Source organism: Colias croceus, chromosome 21 (assembly GCF_905220415.1).
Source record: "Colias croceus chromosome 21, ilColCroc2.1".
Taxonomy (NCBI): domain Eukaryota; kingdom Metazoa; phylum Arthropoda; class Insecta; order Lepidoptera; family Pieridae; genus Colias; species Colias croceus.
The window spans coordinates 2457907-2483494 of record NC_059557.1 but is presented as its reverse complement, the minus strand read 5'-3'; the positions used below and the strand labels follow the sequence as shown (position 1 = coordinate 2483494).

The following is a 25588-nucleotide window of genomic DNA, read 5'->3' as shown; positions in this document are numbered from 1 at the left end:
AAGGAATATCAGGTCACTTTAAATACTATGTCCAGTAAATAATTACACAACTTAAGAAAAAGGATACAATAACACCATAAATTGTGACCACAAGCCCACGTACCATGCTCTTGACATCTCAAAGTGACGTCACCACCGTCGCACATATAAGCTACGGGTGAGCTTATCGTAAAGCAAAACCGTAGCTGTCCCGCTACGCCGTAGACGTGCTACGCGCGTTCAAAGTTACGCGAGTGTAGTGTATACGGTGAGTTCTAAAGTTTATGTATTTATTTAATAGATTAATTTTATATTAAGTGTAATAGAAGATATATAGAAGTATGTATATAGAAGTAAACAGAGACATACATTTGTGTATAAGGTAACTATAGTATAGTAACGAAATTTTTTAGAAGTACCTATAATGCAAGATTTATAAAATTACTATTTACAATTCTATTATCATAGTAGTTTCTCAAATAAATTTAATTTAAATTTATCGTTAAATAATGCGTAAGAGTCGGTCACTTCCGTATTATTTTTAAGCTAAGTTAACGCTTTAGGCCTAACCATTTCATCTAATAACGAAAGGTTCTTTAGCAATTTCTTGTAAAAACATTTATTATTAATTTTTTAAATAGACATTGTTAATCTATAGCAATGTAACTATTATTCAAGTTTATAAAATATTTTAAAAAGTTATGATTATTTCTATTAAGTACTAAAAATCTATTAATTAAACACACTAATATAATGATCATCTAAGATTAAGTTATATAAATGGCTTGAGTGCCCTAAAAATAAAAAAAAATTAAGATACAAATGTATATTTATACAAAACACGATTGGTTTAAATAAAACGTGTCTTAGGAGGCAAAAATTTAATGGAAATAAGTTAAAATTGATAATTAATTATTTCTTAATGTTAATAATATACAAAATGTAATTACAATAATAACTTGTTCACTAATGGAGAAGAGAGCTTTAAGTTCAATATAGTTTGACTATAACACAATTATCTAACTTAAGCATCAACTCAACATTACTTTAACTAGGTTAAATAATTTTTGGAATCATAAAAAGCAAATAATTAACTTAATATGTGTTATTATTAACGAGCTTTCCACCAGCATCTTCGACCGCTTTTTCTAAACCTAATAAATTATATACTAAAACCTTTCTCGAGTAAAACTTTACATCTATATTAAAAAACCCATCAAAATCTGTTGCGTAATTTTAAAGATAGCATACAGACACATAGACGGCGGAAAGCGACTATGTAGTGAAGCGAAATCAAACTTTTACAAGTTTCAAATCATATGTTAGGTAGATAAACTTTAAAACTGCATGTCTACACTTCTATAGAAAAATACATGTTCTTTTACGTCATATAAATATTTTCAGTTCCACGTCAAATTCTGAAAACAAGATAACTATTTTTAGCATACATCATAAATAGTACATAATAGTCAGGTTTATTACATAACAAATAATCGAAATACAAGCCTGTATACAACTAGTTGTTTGCCCGTCTCCGCCCAAAAAGAGTTATTCTGTGAGTTCCTTTTTAATTTATTTAGTTGTTATCTAATCAAAGCGTAGGAAAAAACAAAAATATTATGATTAAAATCCATTTATCCTTTCTTGAGTTGTGAGTGTTATCCTAATAAAGAGCAACTATGGAGTTTCTTGCCGATTCTTCCCCATAGATACTGCTTTCCGAATTGGTGGTAAAATTTAAAAATTCACTGAACTGAATTCAAAAGTGATTTTTTATAAGAAGTCTAATAATTAATAAATGTTTGACTTTTGAGTTTTATGTAAATACAGATTTCAGTGATAAATATTACAATCTAAAATGATAAATTCACTCGTATAATGTGTCTTTTATTTCAAACTAGAGGTCCGCCCCGGCTTCGCCCGTGGTACATATTTCGCAATAAAAGGTAGCCTATGTCCTTTCTCGGGTATCAAAATATCTCCATACCAAATTTCATGCATTTTGGTTCAGTAGTTTAGGCGTGATTGAGTAACAGACAGACAGACAGAGTTACTTTCGCATTTATAATATTAGTATGGATTTCAAGGCAAAATAGTTTATAATAGTCCTGTGCCAAGTAAAAACAATTGATTGTGGTCATTAATTTTATTCTTTTGGACTCTTATCAAAATGAGGTCAACAATCAGACCATTATAATATAAAAAATATGCTTAACAGATATAATATGATACTACATATAATGATTAGGTATTATAGAACAGATAAAATAGGACAAAAGGAGAAGAAGACGACGAAAAGCCGAAAAGCATTGCGCTGTGAATGCCTTTCGCCCTTATTAATAAAAGTTAAAACAATTACAAATAATATTTTTGATATGAGTTGGATTAAAACTTTTGATAGATAGATTAATATAGAACCAAAAAAAAAAACTTAAAAAGAAACAAAATCCTAAGGAATTATCAAACATGACTCAAACTCAAACAAACATTTATTTATTCAATTAGACTTCTTCGAGAAGCACTTTTGAAACGTCATATTTTTACATATTTTTAACATTTATCGAATCGGTGGGATTCGGAAAGCAGTATCTATGGAGAAGAACCGGCAAGAAACTCCATAGTTGCTCTTTTTAATAATGTCAGTATTACAATTTAATTACAAAATATGTAACTGTATATTATCACAATATGCCAAAGAACTGTCCTGTGGTTTTTACGCGACAACCCTCCATCTTCATGATGGTTTTAATATCTTTATTCCGATTACACATACTGATTCCAATGTATGTTTCCGTCAGTTCGTTCATAAATTTATTTTATCGCAGCCATCGAATTTGGAACTAGTCCAAAACTTCAATACATGAACATTTTTATCGTTACCCTCGCATAATTCAATTTATTACATACATACATTGTACATACTTCTGAGATACTTGACTAGTTATGATGAAATAGCTCTAAAGATAAGTTCTAAAGAATGATTTCATCATACTATACTTTTAAATGATTAATACTGAACTATACTTAGTAATAAACCTTTTTTTAAATTTATACTAATATTTATTTTAAAACTTTAAGAAAGCTGAAGAGTTTGTTTGCTTCAACGCGCTGACTCACGGGAGAAGAATCACGGGTCCGATTTGAAAAAATATTTCACTGTTAAATAGTCAATTTATTGAGGAAGCATAGAGGCTATTTATTATCACGCTAAGGCCAATAGGAGTGAAGATATGAAGGTAAAACCGCGGGAAACAGCTGGTTATACGCCCGCGCAGTCAAAGAAAAACCCGCATAGTTCCCGTTCCCGTGGGATTTCCGGGTTTGCGTCATTTTCCCGGGATGAAAAGTAGCCTATGTCCTTTCTCGGGTATCAAAATATATCTAAACCAAATTTCATGCAAATTGGTTCAGTAGTTAAGGCGTGATTGAGTAACAGACAGACAGACAGAGTTACTTTCGCATTTATAATATTAGTAGATATGGAAGTATGGATTGTCTAGTTTCTTTACAATGACATAGAAAAGTTTTATCATCATACTTAGTATACTTTTAAATGATTGATACAGAAATAAACTTACCAATAAACCGTAAACTTAACACATAACACATATTTTGAAGGTCAATAATTAAAAGTTCCCAAAGTTACATGTTTTTTAACATTGCGAAAGCATCCAAATCACATTCCTTACGATTAATAATCGCGAAATACATTTTGCAAAACTTTTAAGTATATTTCTTCTCTTATATTGTTATTATAACAGAGGGGATATTGCGAAGTATAACCAGTACGGTTTTCTTTGCAAAGTTTTCGTAATTTTATAGAATGATACAAAATTTTATGAGTACATATTGTTTAAATTACTCAATCGACAAATCAATGCTCAAAACGTGAGCTTAGAAATCGGACATTTGTATCGTCATGGTACTATGTATCTAAATTAAAAAATCTGTACTTATATTATAAAGTCGTAGAGTTTGTTGGTTTGGTTTTATTATGCGCTAATCTCAAGAACTGCGGGTCTGAATTGAAAAATTATTTCAGTGTTAGATAGCCCTTTTTTGTGAAAGGCTAGATATTATCATCACGGTAAAACCAAGAGGAACGGAGTGATGTGGGTAAAACCGCTAGAAACAGTTAGTATACTTTATATAAAATATATAGTAGTTAGCTTACCGCCCGCGGCTTCGCCCGCTTTGTCTAAAACCTAATAAATTATATACTAAAACCTTCCTCATGAATCACTCTATCTATTAAAATAGACCACATCAAAATCCGTTGCGTATTTTTAAAGATTTAAGCATACAAAGGGACATAGGGAAATAGGGACAGAGAAAGCGACTTTGTTTTATACAATGTAGTGATGATAAAACTTATTTACATAATTCTCAAAAAAAAATATTTAAATATCTTTATTTTGTAAAGAGCCTATAAGATGGATCCCTATACGGTCACATAACTTTAGTCATCTATCAAATAAGGACATAGTGGAGGATTTAATACAATTTACATAAATAACTTGATTATAATTTAATAATTTAACCTACATTCAGTATATAAAGGGTGATAATCTGAAATCATTATAAATTTATATCATTAGACAATTATTAAACAGATTGTATGATATTTCTTGTGCAAATTTGATAAGTAGGTACAGTATAGTAATGGTCTTGGTCTTATCGCTAAATAGCGATTTCTCCCAGACATTTTTCTATTTTGTTTGTACAAAATCCGGGTTTAAAGGTCCTTCTTGATTTCTAACTGACAAAAACAATGAATTTACTATAGCAACTGAATGTAACTTTTAGAACATATTCATATTTCTAAAACATAACGAACATGAATTTATATTTTTTGGTTTTTATGGCATTCAAATGCTTTATAAATATAAATTTATAAAGAATAGAAAAAATTCGATCACGAGGCGGGACTTGAACCCGCATCCTTCGCGCCATTCCGGGGCGGATGCCTAACCAACTCAGCCACTCGTGACCCGCCTGAGCAATCAAATTTATTCTATCCTTTCAGTTTTATGTGTCTTAAGGGACACACCGCGCGCCATCTATTGAGATGATTTAACAACCATCTCAACCAATATGAAGCACTTTTCAGTGAATACAATATTAAGTAACGATGGAACACGACCTTTTCTTGAATTTGTATTTTTTGGTTTTTATGGCATTCAAATGCTTTATAAATATAAATTTATAAAGAATAGAAAAAATTCGATCACGAAGCGGGACTTGAACCCGCATCCTTCGCGCCATTCCGGGGCGGATGCCTAACCAACTCAGCCACTCGTGACCCGCCTGAGCAATCAAATTTATTCTATCCTTTCAGTTTTATGTGTCTTAAGGGACACACCGCGCGCCATCTATTGAGATGATTTAACAACCATCTCAACCAATATGAAGCACTTTTCAGTGAATACAATATTGTAACGATGGAACACGACCTTTTCTTGAATTTGTATTTTTTGGTTTTTATGGCATTCAAATGCTTTATAAATATAAATTTATAAAGAATAGAAAAAATTCGATCACGAGGCGGGACTTGAACCCGCATCCTTGGCGCCATTCCGGGGCGGATGCCTAACCAACTCAGCCACTCGTGACCCGCCTGAGCAATCAAATTTATTCTATCCTTTCAGTTTTATGTGTCTTAAGGGACACACCGCGCGCCATCTATTGAGATGATTTAACAACCATCTCAACCAATATGAAGCACTTTTCAGTGAATACAATATTGTAACGATGGAACACGACCTTTTCTTGAATTTATATTTTTTGGTTTTTATGGCATTCAAATGCTTTATAAATATAAATTTATAAAGAATAGAAAAAATTCGATCACGAGGCGGGACTTGAACCCGCATCCTTCGCGCCATTCCGGGGCGGATGCCTAACCAACTCAGCCACTCGTGACCCGCCTGAGCATAGGCATTAGGCATCCGCCCCGGAATGGCGCGAAGGATGCGGGTTCAAGTCCCGCCTCGTGATCGAATTTTTTCTATTCTTTATAAATTTATACATAACGAACATATTCTTAAACCCCTGTTTCTAGATTTAATTTAATTTGATAACTAGCTTCCGCCCGCGACTCCGTCCGCGCGGAAAAATTAAGGAAAATTAAGATTTTCTACGTTTTTTTCCGGGATAAAAAGTATCCTATTTTATGCCCAGGGTAATAAGGTATAATTATACCAAGTTTCATCGAAATCGAACCGTAAGTTTTTACGTGATGCCTTCACATACAGACAGACAGATAGATAGACAGAAAGACAGACAGACAGACAGACAGACAAAATTTTTTTTAATCACATGTTTGGGTTTGGTGTCGATTCAGTAACACCCTTTGCTATTTATTTTTTCAATATTTTCAATGTACAGAATTGACCCTTCTACAGATTTATTATATGTATATAGATTGTTTAATTGTAATTAGAGCTTCCAATGAAACCTTTGACTTGCATGTCTACTAGGTTAGCATAGTAAACGTAACGTAAAGTAACGAGGTGGGGTAAACAGGCTACTGTGAGCTGTGCCTCATTGCATGGTTAATTATCTCCAATCTAGGTATCCTGGATGACCTGTGGACTTTAGGGCCTTAGAGTATATATGTAAACGTATGAACTTTGTTACGTATTTTTTGTGATGTATCTATACTAATATTATAAAGCTGAAGAGTTTGTTTGTTTGAACGCGCTAATCTCGGAAACTACTGGTCCGACTTGAAAAATTCTTTCGGTGTTAGATAGACCATTTATAGAGGAAAGCTATAGGTCATATCATCACGCTAAGACCAACAGGAGCAGAGCAATGCGGCTGAAACCACGGGGAACAGCTAGTAATTTATAATTATCATCATTAGATTTTATCACATGATTTGAAGAGTTTTTTGTAGGATTTAAAACGCCCATTTTAATTATGTTTTTATTCAGAAATTAATATTAAAATAGTACTTGTATGTTTTGACTCCTAGATTAGAAAATCTGTTTATTTACTCTTGTTTATTGTAATATGAGTGACTAGCTGTGCCCCGCGGTTTCAATCGCATTCCTCCGTTCCTATTGGTCTTAGCGTGAGCCTATAGCCTTCCTTGATAAATGGGCTATCTAACACCGAAAGAATTTTTCAAATCTGACCAGTAGTTCCTGAGTTTAGCGCGTTCAAACAAACAAACAAACTCTTCAGCTTTATAACATTGGTATAGATAGTGTAGATAAGGCCGCCCCGTTACACATACTAAAGCTGTAACTATGAGACTTAGCTTTTAAATTTTCTAAAAATAATATGTGTAATAAAGTGTTAAATAAATAAATAAAATAAGTAACGCAATAATTGTTATCCGTTGAAATACAATATACCCATAAACAACACAATTTAATCATTATAAAACCATAGATACATTATCACGGTCCTTGTAAAAGTATTCAAATGCGTACCGCAATTTAAATCGGTCACAAATCTTTACTTTTCCAAACGTTATCCTCTTTTAAGGTTAGTATTTTCCGATTTAACAAAATTATTTAAATCACCAATCAAATGAAACAACGTTTAATTAAATACACCAAACCCTTAGAATATAAATGTAAGGATTTTGGATACAATCAATTTATTTTAACATTAACTTTAATCAAAGAAAATAATCCGTATTCTATTTATTAGCTACCTACTGCTTTATTAGCTATGAGAGAATTCCCCAAAACGACTTAGTAGTTTTGGAATTCAGTGGTCATTAGGTATTAACAAACATTGATCGAAAATTTATGTTCTGATCGCAACAAAATATTAAAAAACAAATTATAACAAGTATAAGATAAAACACTACCTATAATTGTAAATAACAATTTAAAAAACTATGTTCTTATCTTATCACTGTCTAATTAATAAAATATATGTCGTAACGAAATCTAGTCAAAATTTAAGCAAGATTTGGTATACAAGTTAAAAATAAATTAAAATGTACAAAATTAACATTCAATTATTATTTCCAACATAATGCATAAGTACATATTATCTACATATTCAAATAGATTTTCAAATGCTGCATAAAGTCTAGACTGAGTTTTTAATTAATAAATACCTACGTTTAAAAATCACCATTTTATTCTCTTAGTAACAAAACCCTTACATGTTTCACAAACCGGATCAAAGGATAATATAAACTTATGAAAAGCAATATGTATACGGTTCTTTGAATTTAAATTAATTTAAATTCATTTATTTCTAAACCGTTTTCGAATCCTCATTACTTCTTCTAGCATAATTGTTGCGTTTTAACAATTAAAATCCCTTAATGTTTCTAAAATTTGTAGGATTAGGCCAGCTACGTACCTGCCGCAGGGGCAATATTGGAACAATCTCGGTTTGTCGGCGGTCGAAGCAATTTCAGTTGTTCTCTAAATTGCCCCTGCTTGCCTATACACAGTGTCAAATTTAAAAATTGCCCCTGCTGCAGGTACGTGAGTAGTCGGTTTTATTTGTATCTTTAATAATACAGTCTCGAGTAATACAGATCTTCATGTCAATAATTGAAAATATGTTTGACAAAGTTTCTAAATAAATAAAATAATAAATACAGCTTGAATATGAATCCAGGCTCCTGTATCAGTAAAACACTGTCTCAGGAGCCAGTGGCTCCTCCCACTTGATTTTAACATTATGCCTACGTTCTAAACAAAAGTAACTTAAAAATAAAAATAGAAAATTATAATTTATTAATACTACTCAAATTAATTTCATGAAAATACTTACAATTATAAACTGTTCATCTATTTATTATTGTATTTGTACAAGAATAAATAGAACATTTAAAAATATTATTATTTAGTTATTATACAAAACGCTTCAGGCCATCTCGTGTTGGTATTAAACATTCCTTTTCAACAGAAAACTGCACAAGATGTTTTTGTTTTTATAGCAAATGTAAATTGACTTTGTCTACCTTCCGTTATGTGGAAATAAATAAATGGTTATGGTTAAGATAAACTATTTGCAGTTTATATTCTTAACTAGCGGTCCGCCCCGGCTTCGCCCGTGGTACATGTTTACGTTTTCTCTACATAAGAACCATCCTCGTACTTCAAGGAATATAATAAAAAAAGAATTATCGAAATCGGTTCAGCCGTTCTCGAGTTATGCGCTTACCAACACATTTTGCGATTCTTATAATATAAGATTAATATTTCTTTTGTTGTCTTATATCTTTTCATGTTTAGTGCGTTATAATTATGTTCAGTTGAAGATACCGAGTTTTAATTATAAGAACCATTACAGTATAGTAGGTACATATACTAATTGGCTTCATATTACATATTATTATGAATACCTACCTTATTATGAATACAACCTCAAAAGCCTTCTTCCACCTAAAAACCGGCAATACGTTCCCTAATGTTGTGAACTGTCATGGGCGGCGACCATCACCTACCATCAAGTGGGTCGCCTGCTCCATTGCCGGGGTTGCAATAAAAAAAAATACCTACTTATTATAATAGAAGACAAACTTTCCCGTATTCCCATTTTTCTGGAAACCAAAATAAGAGATTGGAGTTTTGGTTTCTATAAACTCCCTTCTTTAGTATAACTTCCCTTCTACGCTTCCCTATCTAGAATAAAAAAAACTTATTTGTGTCTTTATCTAAATTGAAATCTTTGTTTATTTAAAAAAAATCGTTTCGAAAGCTTTACTCTAGCTTTCTTCAATAATAGCTGGCTCACGATACTCCATCTACCCTTGAAAGGAATATTTTTGGACCATTCTTCATTGCTGCTACGCTCCTATTGGTCGTAACGTGATGTTACCTATTAGTCTTCGTCGATATATTGACTGTCTAACAAAAAAAAACACAAATTTCAATACGAATACAGTTAATACTTAAATTATTATACATTTTTTGAAATCAGCATCATATCTCGTCTTTTAACGGTATTAAAATGCAATTTATTCATATAATTATGTACCCATTTCGAGTCACGTTTCCACACTTAACAGTAAGGTCATTTAAATTGATTTAAACATTCGTTTAAACATTAACATAAGAAAATAACCCAGTTTCGTTTGAATATATATAAGAACCAGCTGTGAAAACATTTTTTACATACGCCTCCGATCTTTTTATTAGGTATTTAACGTGTCATAATATATCTCCATTGTTCATCATAATTTATTAATTATTTTTTATTTATTTATTATTACATTCATCAATTACCATTACATGATTAACCATGCGGTACTGACTAATACTAATTATTTATATAAACTCAAACTCAAACTCAAATAAACTTACAATCTAAGAAATAGGTTTCATAATCTTCTCTTATATATAAAAATGAATCGCAAAATGTGTTGGTAAGCGCATAACTTGAGAACGGCTGAATCGATTTCGTTAATTCTTTTTTTTTATTATATTCCTTGAAGTACGAGGATGGTTCTTATGTAGAGAAAACGTAAACCAAACCACAATAAAACCACGGGCGAAGCCGGGGCGGACCGCTAGTATTTGATAAAAATTGACTTAATTTCGGTAACAAATGGTTAATTAAAAGATAGTTAAATAATCGAGCGTCTGTAAATGTGACAATGACGTTTAATTTCAATTAGAATCTTCATCAATTCTTCAATTCATAAACTCCTTTACATTGTTAAGATGTTTCTGTTATAATTCGTTTAATTAAATTCTAGGGCGATACAGTATAAATAAATTTTCCTGTAAGTCATGCATAAGGGAAAGCAGTACAGTAATTTATATGTATAAACCCAAAATATATGGTGGTCATAATAAATAATTGTGTGCGAAAGAGATAGAAAATCACACCAAACTAAGTAGCCTATGTCTGAAAGAAAGGAAATATTGCCTTCACTACGTAGTATAAAACATGGATCATAAAATACATTAGTATAAAATATAGATCTTTACAACTACGGAAGAGATTTTATTGAGTGGTTCTCGAGGAAGTCATATAATTTGTTAAGTTATAGATAAATTGAGCGAAGCCGCGAGTGGAAAGCTAGTATTAACTTATGTGCAATACATGTATAATTTTGTACTTGCATTGTAAATTTTTTTAAAGCAAAGGAGCAGCTAAGCCATCTATAGTTAAGAAGCCTATAAACTAGCAACACTGGTTGTGTTACAGGTGCTTTACGGCCATTAAAAAAAAATACATAACACATTTTAGTAAATATCTACATTTTGTTCCAGCATACTGCAGTGTTATTGTTTACAATACAAATGCGTATTTAGTTTTATTTAAAAGCAGGTCACTTTAATACCTGGTACAGCTGATAATCAGCCTCTATATTTAATCAACCAGAACACATAATGTATTAAATACGTGAACAATGCTTCATCATCATCACTACATAGTATAAAACAAAGTCGCTTCCTCTGTCCCTATTTCCCTATGTCCATTTGTATGCTTAAATGTTTAAAACTACGCATCGGATTTTGATGCGGTTTTTTTTAATAGATAGAGTGATTCAAGAGGAAGGTTTTAGTATATAATTTATTAGGTTTTAGACAAAGCGGGCAAAGCCGCGGGCGGTAAGCTAGTGACTCATAAATTATTGCAGTATAGTTAAAAATTGTAACTGTGAAAGATTTTTAAATGGAATGTTGAAAAATATCTATTATTTTCACTTATTAATACTTTTTTATTTATTTTCAACCAACTCTTATTTAATTTCCATACATAATATATTGTAATATACTCTAGTTCTGTAAGCAAATAGTTACCTAACTCTCTTTACCAACACTAATTCTAATGTAACTAACTGCCTACTAAAAAACATCAATTTACAAAATTAAAATAATTAGGTATTTCAACACCACAATTGAGCTTTAATTTTTTTTACTTTCAATCGAATAAAGTATTAACTTTTAAAATAGAATGTTTTAGAATGAAACAAAGAAACAATGCTTTTATATGGAAGCATTAATATCTATTTTTGCACTCACACCCGTCAGGCGTCTAAGTGCGTTGTCACTATAATATGTTTTCATACTCATTTTGTAGACATGGGGTTTTATCTGTTTAATATTTATTTATTATTGTAAATAATACACAATACGTTTTAATATAATACCGTAAATTAAACCCTTAAAAGTCCAAAATATTTGAATTTCGAAAATAAAATTCTCAAAACTTATTTCACTTTACTTTTGAAGCTTTTCGGAAAACTCATTTAACCATACTTTTAAAACTCTTTGGAAAGCGAGTTAAAATAAGGTAAAGCAACGATATGATGCTTCATTAATTGAAATATAGCCTTTTTGTACTCCCAATAAAAACAAATATAGAGGTAGGTTCACATTATGCATAATATGATTCAGCATTGTGCACTCATCAACAAAAGCTCTAACATATTTTGAATAATAAGTAAAAGAGCTTGATTTTACGCGAGTATGATACATTTAGAAATTAAAGACTTTTTAAAGGATTTTAAACGCGATTATTTTCATTATATTATTAATTTCCCGACGTTTCGAACACTTTACAGCGAGCGTGGTCACGTCGCGTCGTTGTCGCGTTTAAAATCCGTTAAAAAGTCTTTAATTTCTAAAAGTAAAAGAGCTTTTATATATTACATATTTTAACTTCATATCTTCATTAATTCAGGAAATATACATCTTTTTTTAGTAATTATCTATATTAATTATTATACGTCTCTGCAGATATTGCTTGTTTAAAACATTAATAGTCGTAATTACTAATTACCTACATTGAATATTTTAACCCTCCTATACATTTAATTTATATATATTTCAATTGCGTTGTTTTTAATGAATTTAACAAACTAATTTAAAAAAAATTGTAAACAAACTAACAAAATACATCCTGTAGGGTAAAACCTTTATAGATGTCATTAACAGTTTACTTCCAATACATTTTTTAGCATGAAGAGGGTTGGACCCTCATTATTCCTAATTTCATTTCATAAATTCACACACACAGGTGTTGTTTTAAAACTTTGTCTAAAAATACATATCTACGGCTTATAATAACAAATTATAAACAAATTAACAAAACATGTGAAGATTAATAACGGGCGATTTTAATTTAATATTGTGAAACTCGGGTATCAATTTTACAAATACATTTTGAATTATAATCAAAACATTGTGCTAGGGAACGAAGATATGTAATTGGTAGAAAAGGAAAGGAGAGCATATAAATTGCAAATTGAGTAAAGTTGCTTCTAAAATGTTTTTTAAAGTTTTAATTCTGTAAAGCATTAATGCGTATTATATGAATATACAATTAAAGTTATTCCATGGTTCACGTATTTGATTATCTTATATATAAAATTCCCCTGTCACAATGTTAGTTACTATACTCCTCCAAATCGGCTGGACCGATTCTCATGAAATTTTGTGTGCATATCGGGTAGGTCTGAGAATCGGCTAACATCTATTTTTCATAACCCTAAGTGATAAGAGTGGCAGAACAACGTTTGCCGGGACAGCTAGTTTAATTTATAAATATTTATATTCATACAAGCAAACCTGGGTAATTAAACTACTTACCCAGTCTTCAATTAAACAGAATCACATAAAATATATCGGGAATTGAGCATAAAAATAAGATTATTGCCAATCCTACTTTATGTCAAGGTCTATCTAAAAAAATATTAAAATATTTGGTTACGGATAACCGCATTTCGGTTATCTGGACCAATGTGATATCTGTCGTATATTAATATCATTGTGTTTGCTTATGAAGGGCTCTTTAATAAAACCCGGATAAAAATACATATATTTTCAATATTAGTATTGGTAACACACAACAACATTAAGCATAGATTGATTAAAAACTGGAACAAATCTTAAATAACCTAGGTACCTTTTAATATATTTATAGGGAAGCGTGTACCATCTTAGATCACATCTTAGCTTTCCATCAGGCGAGTTTGTGGTCAAGCGCTTCCCTATCTGCAATAAAAAAATGTGCCTGTACGTATTTCACTAAAGTATAAACTGTTATTTATCAACATCTCGGTTAAATGGGTCGTCGTTTCGCACTATTTTAGAGAATATTATATAATATATGGATCACACATCGTGATGATAAAAGCATCTTTGTTTTCACACAATGTAGATTTATTAAATGTGGTACGTGTAGATCATCATAACTTAGAATTACGACCAGCAGATAGCACTATCACAACTACTACTAATAAATAAAGTGTATGTGAAAAACCTTACATAATACAGAGTCACCAAAAAGCAAATTACGATTTTTACACGTGCAATGTGTATAATATTAAAATTTTAAAAACATGAACCTCATATTTAATTAGAAAACAAAATATAATGTAATAGATTGCTTGCTTAAAAGCAATAAGGCCGCTTTTTCGTGCGTATGTGTTCAATTTCCTTCCATTCCGTCCGCCTTCATGTTAGTTTCATTTTAAATTATTATTGTATTGTATTTTTCTCTGTCTGGTATATACGTACAATAAAGTAATAAATAAATTTATTTATTCAAATGTTTGAGTATTGAGAGAAGAACCTCGAAAGAAGAAATCCTTGAAAGAAGAAAGAAGACCTTTTATCTTATTATAATAACATTCAGAATCCCTAATCAATGTGTTAAATCGTTTATCATGATGATTTCAAATAACGAGCAAAAGACATTCATTTATTAAATCCTGTCTTATATGATCATCTCAACGGTTGCTCATTTATATTTAAACCCGATTAAAGATACGATAATATTAAAAATTCAATAAGATGACATCCTATCTAACCCGTCTTCAAAGATCCCACGAATCCCAAATTTTGCATAATTTTTTCCTACGTGTTATTGCTTTTAACGTAATATACATTGATGGAATTCTAACCTTTAAACATATTGAATCATATTTATAACCCAAAGTTTTAAAACTCAATTATTAAGTAAAAAAAATACCTAATACCGAATTAAATCCAGACTTTTTCAGCCGTTAGTTGTGGCTTAGTAACTATTCTCCCATACGGTACATATTTATGATATATAATATTGAAATTTTAAAAACACATACATATTTATTCATCCATACGAATATCAGTATTTATAATAAAAATATTTCCTGTCCCGGCAAACGTTGTTCTCCCTTACTCTTATCACTTAGGGGTGTGAAAAATATGTGTTGTCTGATTCTATGACCTATGTGTGCATAATAGGTATTATGCACACAAATTTTCATGAGAAACGGTCATACATACCGTTTCGGTGGAGTTTAACCACACCCCGGACACTCCATACAAAATTAGGGCGTATTCAGAAAGAAAGCTTGAAACTTATAAGCGCTTATAAGCGCTTATCGGCGCTTATCGGCGCTGGTAACCCGCGCAGGAAAATATATGAACATGCGCCGATAAGCGCTGATCGGCGCCGACAAGTTCCAACAAGTTTCAACAAACTTGTCGGCGCCGATCAGCGCTTATCGGCGCATGTTCATATATTTTCCAACGCGGGTTACCAGCGCTGATAAGCGCCGATAAGCGCTTATAAGCGCTTATAAGTTTCAAGCTTTCTTTCTGAATACGCCCTTATAGTTTTGACAGTCACACTGTAGAGACTGCAAATGTGTGTGTAAACTCTTTATGGTTGGCACATTTGTGACTAGCGTAAAAAAAAATTCGCGTTTTTCTGATGAAATACATCCGTAAACAGCACAATATCTAACCATTTTCTACGAAAAACGATAATCACAAATCCAAAATAATAAAATTGCTTTAAGTCAATTTGATTAATGTTGTCAATCTTCGTTGCGTTTCGTCTAAAGACGTCGTTGGTATCGTCCTTGCGGGGAAATGGGTACCATAACATGTCTGATCGTGCGGGGTGAGGTAAGTGTTTAATTTTGGCGGGAGGCGGAGAGTGTCCGTTCTGTAGCGTTTAGCTACTATTATGTATTCTGTGGTTTAACTACAAATACGAGAATTTTACATATTGAGATATTAACAAATGCTTCGTATTCGACTTTATATAAAATACAGTACAATATATTATAGCTAGTTATAAACACATTTAACGTGGCGTTTAAGCTTGGATTAAATGAAATAATTGATATTTCTATTGTGGAGAAGTGACAATGCAGTATTGTTAGGACGGATGGTGTCTCTCGTGTGATATATAAAGACTTTTAATGTGTAAGTATGTTTAGCGGGAAATGAGACAGCTATTTATTTTATACTTATGTATTTATGAGATTCGTATGATAAACTTAGATTAAAATGGCGGAATTGAATACAAACAAATAAACGTTTTCTTTTTATAAAGCTACTAGGTTTCCGCCCGAGGCTTCGCCCGCGCAGTCAAAGAAAAACCCGCATAGTTCCCGTTCCCGTGTGATTTTCGGAATTGCGTCATTTTCCCGGCATAAAAAGTAGCCTATGTCCTTTCTCGGGTATCAAAATATCTCCATACCAAATTTCATGAAAATTGGTTTAGTAGTTTAGGCGTGATTGAGTAACAGACAGACAGACAGAGTTACTTTTGTATTTATAATATTAGTATGGATTAATTCGCTTATAAACAATTTGAAGCTTTAAAAAAAGAATACGAATAATAACATAAATATAAAAGATCATATTAAGTGGAATGAAATACGTTTTTGAGGAAAAAAAAATTGATTTAATATAATAGAGTATTAACATCCTATCCTACTAATATTATAAATGCGAAAGTTTGTGAGGATGTGTGTATGTTTGTTACTCTTTCACGCAAATACTACTGAATTTTGGCACACATAAAGAAGGTAACTTGGATTAACACATAGGATAAGTTTTATCCTGGAAATCTCAAGGGAACGGGAACTATGCAGGTTTTTCTTTGAAAACGCGGGCGGAGCCGTGGGCGAAAAGCTAGTTACCCATAATATTATAGATGTTGCGTAATTTATTCTACTTTTTACCCTTTTATCTTTGTTTAAAGTGAATTACCATGCGTATAAAAATATTGGTGTTAAAGCGTTTAAAATAATAATTTTCAACACAAACTAAATTATAGAATAAATGCCTTTAAAAATAGTAAATTGGCCTGGAAAAGCTTTTGATGATATCAATTTATTTATAGTTTATACAATTAGGTAAAAATAACACAGCAAAGGATTACATTTTGTTGAAAAAAATTAATTGCTTATGACTGTGTGTTTGTATGCGGAATATAATATAGTCACTAATCACTATCTAATATAAAAAAAAACGCTTTCTCTGTCCCTATGTATGCTTAAATCTTTAAAACTATGCAATGGATTTTGATGCAAAGCGGGCTAAGCCGCGTGCGGAAAGCTAGTAAAATAGCACTTAGTCTATCAATTATATTTTCTTTATAGCTCTTTCTCACTCTCGCTGAATTCCGTATAGCTCATCTCTTTCATATCACAACATCTGTTAAAATACATTTCTTACTTAAAATAAGAATTATCAACGAATTGGCACAAAAACAGATTTAAACAAAAAAAACATATTTTTTTTTTCATAGCTTAAGAAGCTATGTAATTCAAAACATAAATAATGATGCTCTTACAAAGTTAGAAACATTATGATATAGTTTGGCTATTCACCAAGTAAGTACTTAGTGTTGCTAGTTCATTTATTTAGTTAAGAATAATTCTCTAAAACAAATTACAGGATAAGTAGTGTTGCCAGCAATAATTTAGCACTTCTTAAATCCATTTTCTAAATTAACGAAGGAATGAGATTTTTTTGAGAGGCACATTAATTGCAATTTATATTTTTAATTTTTAACTAATTGTATTGTATCTCCTGTATGATATCTTACATTGAAAAATATGTGCCTACACTTATTTATTTTTTTTATAAATAAAAACGGTGGATAACCTAGTTAACAAAAAATGCTTCTACAGTCAAACATCGAATTGGATAAAACCAGAGACACCGAACCAGGATTAATAACGTAATTGTCAATGACAATTCTTCCTTAAAAGGTAGATATGAAAAAGTAGAATAGAATTGAAAGAAATGGAAATGAAAAGAACTCTTACAAATATTTTATTTGTCACCAAAAAATATAAAATTAACAAACTTACATGTAAATCGTACATACATAAACAGAAAATTTCTCTCATCCCTATTGTTTCAGCTTAATAAAAAGATTCTGGTTTTACTCTAAATAAGTTTAATTAATATTAAAGAAAACAATGAGGTTTTAAAATTAGTAGGTACCTAACTATTCGCCCACTGCATTTTAATATTACACGTTGGAAGACATTTTTAATTTCAGTGTTCCTTGTCTTAATGTTTACAAGACTTTTGTAGAGTAACATAAGTATTATCTGACTTATTACAAAGGGAGTTACAGTTTTAATCATTTGTGAAAAAAATTAAATATAATTAAGAATTATAAAGTCAACTTTATACGGATACTTGAAAGGAAAATATGTATTAGATGTTATCGATTAGCTGAGTACAGAAAAATATATTTACTCGCACATAGCATAAAGTTTGAATAAAATAAAGAGCCTTAGGCACAACAAATTAACGATCAATATAATTTATTTTGAATATAATAGAATTCCAATTTTGAATGAATACACGTCTTTATAATTCATTTTATTAGCAATCGGATATTTACGTAAAGTATACCAAGCTGTCAATTTAACGACAAATTTTATGACGTCAACAAGAAAATGCTTTTAAAAATCATGAATTTGTTATGGTTAAGTCGATATAAGGGCTTTAAATGTGGTTTCTGTATTACATAACTAGGGCCCGCTTTCCCAGTTTCTAACCGACCTATATTGATGTACAACTAAAAATTCAGTAGATAATATAACTTTCAAAACTGGTTCAGAGAATTTATGTTAATCCATTTAAAATACACAAAAAAATCTATTTTCCTCTAATCTACTACTATACTGTCTAAAACGTTAGAGTGTGGTAGTAGTGTATGTAATATTATAATAATTCTTTATTATTTCGATAAAGTATCACATTTTTTTTTATAAACACCTTTATAGATTACTTTCTCCGTTTACTTAATATTATGTTTTCTTATAATGTGATAAATATACTATAGCAATAAATGATTACTATAAAAAAATATATTTACACCTACCTACTTGCAATAAAAATCAAGATTTGAATAATCTATAATTGAATATCTATGAATACCATCTTCTCCATTATTCTAACCTCACCCTATTATTTAACGAGGGCGGAAGACAACGTCACCAAGATAACACCTTACAATATTTATTGACAAGTATTGCATAGCATAACATTAGATTTATACACTGTAAGAAAGATTATTAAATTAATTCAATTTTTTCTTTTCACAATAAATAATTATGTTTCGAGTTTTGTTTAATGTAACGAGCTTCTTTCTAATTAAAATTGTGAAATTACTTTGAGATTCATCACAAAAATGCCTTATTGACGGTGTAGTTCACTGTTATTTAAGCCGTATATCAAGAGATAGATTTTATAGCAGTTTAACTAGCCAATATTTAAAGAATGACATCATTTTAGTTTTATGCATAAGGTACCAAATACCAGAAAATATTTAAACCATTATAAGCAAATTCACTTGACCTATAGAGTTTCACACACATCGACCAACATTAAAACTCGATAAAATATATCATAAATACGTTTTCGATCATCTTAAAATCTATTTTATACCATAAACAAACAATGATTTGTCCATCAAGTAGCCATTACGATTCCGCCATATCATCTGCTATAAACATACAAGATTCGTCCATGATACAAGTAAGGAATTAATGTTTTATGAACCTATTCTGATACAATTGGTCACAAAGCAGTTTATGTACGCATTCGTATCATTGATCGCATGTTTGTGAGACTTGGCCGTAAGATTTAGAATAAGTAACCTTTTTTGTATGTAGGTAACCTATACATAATATATTCAACACATACAGAATATTTATTACCTACTAGCGGGCCCCGGCTTCGCTCGTGATACATATTTACGTTTCCTCTACATAAGAACCATCCTCTTACTTCAAGGAATATAATAAAAAAATGTGTGCGTGTACTAGAGTACACACGTAAGAAGTGAAACTTAGGGATAAGAAAAAGTTGGCGCGTAACGCAAAAATGTCACGCCTACGGCGTAACGCAAAAATGTCACGCCTACAGCGTAACGCAAAAATGTTACACAAAATTTTTGTCCAACCCCGATAAAGAAGTTTCACTTCAAAAAAGAATTATCGAAATCGGTCCACCCGTTCACGCGTGATGCCGTAACCAAGGAAAACGGGTTTCATTTTTATATAATGTATAGACTAGTCCAACAATATTAATTGAAAGATTTGATGCGTAAGTACACTGAGAATCAAACGTTTACATTAACAAAATATAAATAAAGTTACATTTATACAGCATCCATATTTGACTTTAATAACCAAATAGGAAGCAATATTTTATAATACAAGCTAGATGGAATCGGAAATAAAAATACTTACTGTTTTTATTTAACCAATAAAGTATATTATGTTAACGATTAGAAACAGTCTTCATAAATTACAAATCATATTTCCTTTATATACTCGTTATTAAATACGAGAAGTAATTTACATGTGTTTATTTATTTATTTATTTATTTATAACACTTTACTATGCTAGTTATACAAATAACATAAAACTAAAACTTATAGCTAAACTAGCACAGAGGGCGGCCTTATCACTAAGGAGTGATCTCTTCCAGGCGCGCAGTGTGTTTTTTTCAACTCAAGCAGAGATTTATACCACAATAGTTAATTCATCATACTCTTCATACTCACTATATAGCGCGAAAGAAGCTTTATCAGTTAAGCTTTATCTTCTCCCATTATTTTAATATCTTAAAATAAAAATATCCACATATTATGGACCCGAAGCAGCTACTTATTAATCCATACAGGGTGTTCCACTATTGGTGTACTAAGCGCGAAGGGCCTTATACTTTTGTATACACTGATCTCGTAAAAAATACTTGAACAACAAAATTACATAAAAAAAAAAATTCGAATTTTTTTCTGAAAATCCATGTTTTCTTCTCTAGCTTCGCGCAGCCGGCATATATTGAATTCATCATTTGAAAAAAAAACTTCGTCTGGAATTTTATAAGTATTTTTTACGTACTCAGCGTATGCAAAACTATAACCTACAGTGGGACATCCTGTATAAGCTACAATCTACACACATTCAAAAGAGTAACAAATTGTGTGAAAATTGTTTTTGATGTATATCTACTTACGTACACTGTCGGTGTCCTCCCCTAGCTCATACTAAAGTGTGAATAGTGCACACAATAAATCTCGCTAATGCACTCTTTAAAGCAACATAAAATAAAACTGCGTCCTTGCGTTATTTTATATAAACGCGTGTAAAGAACTGAAGGTAACTCCAATTTCAATGTGTTTCAAATTTACCGTATTTAATGGTCTCGTTAAGAAAACCACGCTTGAAATGTTCAACTAAACAATCATAGCGGGCTAAGGAATATGCGTGGGTTGGAAAACTATTTAAATACGTTATTTTAGGTTTAAATGTTATTTCCTATGAAATAAAGTTCAGTTGCACTCTAAGGATGAGTTAAAAATGTATTCAATTCCAAAGCCTGTCCATTAAAAAATAATAGTGTCATTCAATTGATTTTAACAATTATAATGATGAACTTATTGGGTAGTACCTACCTACTATTATATATTCTGTGTTATTGTTCCGATTATTATTATGTCCTGACATCAGTTTATTACAATATGAATTTTGTCGCTATGCTGAGTCACATAGCAGTCTAGCAATACTCAAAAACATATGAAAATCGCTACTTTTATAGCTCAACGGTGATCTGTTCCTCGGTGCCTAGGAGTCTGCGTTACCAACCTTGACCTAGGGTCGCAGTAGTTCCCATACTTCCGAACTTTAACTTTGCGATACGCGGAAATATATAGTTAGTTGTAAATTTATTTAACGTTCGATGGAATTGTATTTTAGAATGACAATCAGGTTTTATGGTTGAATTTGAGCTAACTTCAACAATAAAGGATGATACGATGCGGGTTTTACATTACAACTTCATAAGTGTACAATATCCTTTGCTTAGTTTCAAAATAAAATAGATTCGCGTCATGCGATCAGTATGTACTAAATGTACATACCCTTTAAGTAGATATTTCATAATTTTATGGTTTTCAATGGTATAAATAAATAGGGCAAGTAATTGATGATTCTAGATAGAAAAATAAAAGTACGCATTTACGCACTTATACAAATACTATCTTTGCGCCCGCGGCTTCGCCCGCTTTATCTAAAACCTAATAAATTATATACTTAAACCTTCCTCTTGAATCACTCAATCTATTTAAAAAACCGCATCAAAATCCGTTGCGTAGTTTGAAAGATTTAAGCATACAAAGGGAAATAGGGACAGAGAAAGCGACTTTGCTTTATACTATAATATAGTGATAGTGATATCGTTGATTTAAGAGGGCATTGACTCTTCTTGAGCCCAACTTTTGTTGAAACATTCCTGTAGCATAACTATCAGAAATTCTTAGTTACGTATCTATTAGTCGGTAATAAGGTAACCTGACATTATAACTCCCCCACTGCAGTTTCATGCATCGTGAACGATATATTGATATTTTATTAGTAATAGATATTCCTAGGACATGGATTCCTAACTTTTATGACTCAGTATTGTCACAAGTTTATAGAGATAGTTTAGAATGTTTTGCAATTGTACTGTATATTTACACATTTAAATAAATCAAAATTCGACTCATAAATTTACTTATAATTTTCTTTCGTTAAAGGAGATTGCCCAAGTGACTATGGCACTTGGTATCGCAATCAAACTTATTGTGTCAAGATGAAATATAGCTCAATTTAAAGCTTGATGTTAGTACTTTTAGAAACGATTAAAGTTTTTATATAAATAAGCCGCAGTTCGCGACAATAAAAATAAAACAATAGTTTTATTCAACACTTCAAAAAAATACTTTATCTAGTTTAAACTAACGATGAAAGTTAAGTTTTACATTTATTACATAGGTAATATTTTAATTTACAAGACAAATGTGAAAAATAAATCGTAATAAACATTACCTATTTCAAAATAAATTACGTCGAACATTGCGTCGAACACATTCATTCAAGATTCATTTCAAATAGAAACTATGACATAAGACGCAGGACGCTTGCAAGAGAGATAGATATTATATGTGTCAAAACAAAAACTTTTACTTTTATTTCTATTTATTTGGTATAATTACGACTTAATAGTGATAAATATGATCATTATAAATACAAATAGGAATTAACAATATCACGAACACGTGACACAATTAGTATTTTACCGATTCCATACGTGGTCATACATGTTTCAAAACACAAACTTTTAATATTATTTCAATTTATCCGGTATAATTAAGACTTAATAGTGATACATATGATCATTATAAATACAAATAGGAATTAACAATATCACGAATACGTGGCACAACTCAAATTTTACCGATACCACCCGTGGTCATTCTCCTTTTATATTAAAGAGATAGGTTTTCAAAATAAAACGCACTTCTATAAAGATATAACAATTCAAAGTATCACTAAACAAAGTCTTATACCGCGTTCGTGATACTCTCGAAAGCTTCTGAACTTATTTTCACTCTGTTTTGGTTTCACCAAAGGATAGCCTGATTCTCGAGGTACGCGGGCAGAAAGGTAGGAATTTATAAATGTTTAAGTTTGTTAATTCCTTGTTACAGATACAATGAAAAACATGAAGCACATAGCAGCGGGTGTTTTGCTCTTCCTCATGGCTGGTGTGGTGGCCAACCCTGTGAGACGCTCACCAGACCTGGAAGCAAGGCGTAGAAGTGCCATCGATAGGAGTATGATTCGGTAAGGGGTTATATGGTGATCTAGAAATGAGAATGCTCTTTTAGACGTTGTAGTTTTAAAAGTAATGGGTGAAGAGACCATGACAAAAATTTCGTAGCTGGTAGATGACATATATACATTTAGTGGTAGGCATTGCCATGGAGTGTAACCTTTGTACTGCATGAACGGACCAGGAAAGAGAAGGTCTTGCAGGAATATTTTTATTTTTTATCTATTAGCAAAAAGCCAATTATTGCCAAAATGTAAATCGGTTTAACGGAACATGCAGCACCTATCGATAAATGCACCTAAGATTAAACTTATGCAATAAATAATATAGATATTAAGAGCAATTCCTCTTAAACATGCAGTATTACCTAGCTCGTTCAGTTAGCGATAGTTAAACTTATGTATTAACGAAATGTATAAACTTTACTCCCTTTCTGTGAATTTAATAATTTAATTATCAGAAAGTTAATAATTTATTTTTGACTTTACGATTCGTGAAATATTTTGTATAGAGCTTCAATAATGTTCTTCTAGAATTAGTTATAACTAGTCCTCTAATTCTTAACAATTTGTTATTTGAGTGTAAATAACATTCGTTCATTTCTTTGCACAGATTTGGCCGCTCCTACCCACCCGAACCATCAGCAGCAGACATCCGAGAAAGCCTACAGCGTTCAGCACGACGTGGTAACAGTTTCCTTCGCTTCGGAAGATCACAACCCCTCACCTTCACCACAAACGACCTCATAACCCTCCTTAGAAGCTACGAAGACGACTACGAACCGGCCAAAAGGTCTTCCAACTTTATCAGACTCGGCCGCGACCCAAAATTCATCCGACTCGGAAGGTCCGCAGATGAAGAGAAACCTGGCTATGAACAGAGCTCAGAACTATTCGTCAGTGGCTATCCACAAAGGAAGAATAGAGCTCGAGATCATTTTATAAGACTTGGCAGGGACAGCGAAGAGGTGGCTGACGTTGAAGAAGAAAGAAAGAAGAGATCAGTCGAATGTCATGATTGTGACGCGTAATTAGCTCTTCCATTTTTCTACAGGCAGTGCCAAAACTCCACACCAAGACGGACGGTGCCAAATTAATTGCGAACGCCGAAATGAACTATGAGTAAAATACTTTCAGATACTTAAAATTTAAACGCAGTTAACTCAAAAGAGTCATGTTTGAATCAATTATGATAAAGGCATACTCACGGTGCATTAACTTAATTATTGGATCTTTCATTAAAGTAAACCATATAGTTATATGTAGTATAGTTACTCATGTGCTAGTTAAACGAGTTTTAAGCATAAAGCGCTTATTCATCCGTTTCATTTTTAACGGCCCCATGAAGCATGGAGATTTCATTTATAATTATATTGTTTCTAATAAAGGTCGTTGTATATTCCAATTTTAAAATAAATGTATTCACTTGTATATATATTGTTAACCTTTTTCATTTTTAGTGTGAGTATTCGATTCTTAAGGCTGGGTTAACTCGATTCGGATACTTGCATGTAAATTAAATTTTATAAACTAAAGTATTTTATGATAAATGTTATGTCAATTTAGGTGTATTTAAACAATTGTTGCAACGGAAATAAATGGTGAATTATATAAAACTGTATACATTCGTTTTATTTCACATCAAACGGTACGTAGTACCTACATATTAACTCAATGTATCAATAATCATTTTTCGAGCAACTACAACTCATTTAATTTTTCAAACACATTAAACAAAACCAAATTTAAATATTATA

General features: G+C 31.3%; 1 protein-coding gene across 1 annotated transcript; it reads left to right on the top strand.

The window, feature by feature from the left end:
* The first annotated feature begins 187 nt into the window (after positions 1 to 187).
* On the top strand, positions 188 to 25366 carry LOC123701299 (FMRFamide-related peptides-like). Its single transcript, XM_045648722.1, has 3 exons — positions 188 to 247; positions 23708 to 23843; positions 24445 to 25366. Exons 2-3 carry the CDS (start codon positions 23713 to 23715, stop codon positions 24860 to 24862), a joined length of 549 nt encoding a protein of 182 aa, XP_045504678.1. The 5' UTR covers positions 188 to 247; positions 23708 to 23712; the 3' UTR covers positions 24863 to 25366.
* Positions 25367 to 25588: the final 222 nt, after the last annotated feature.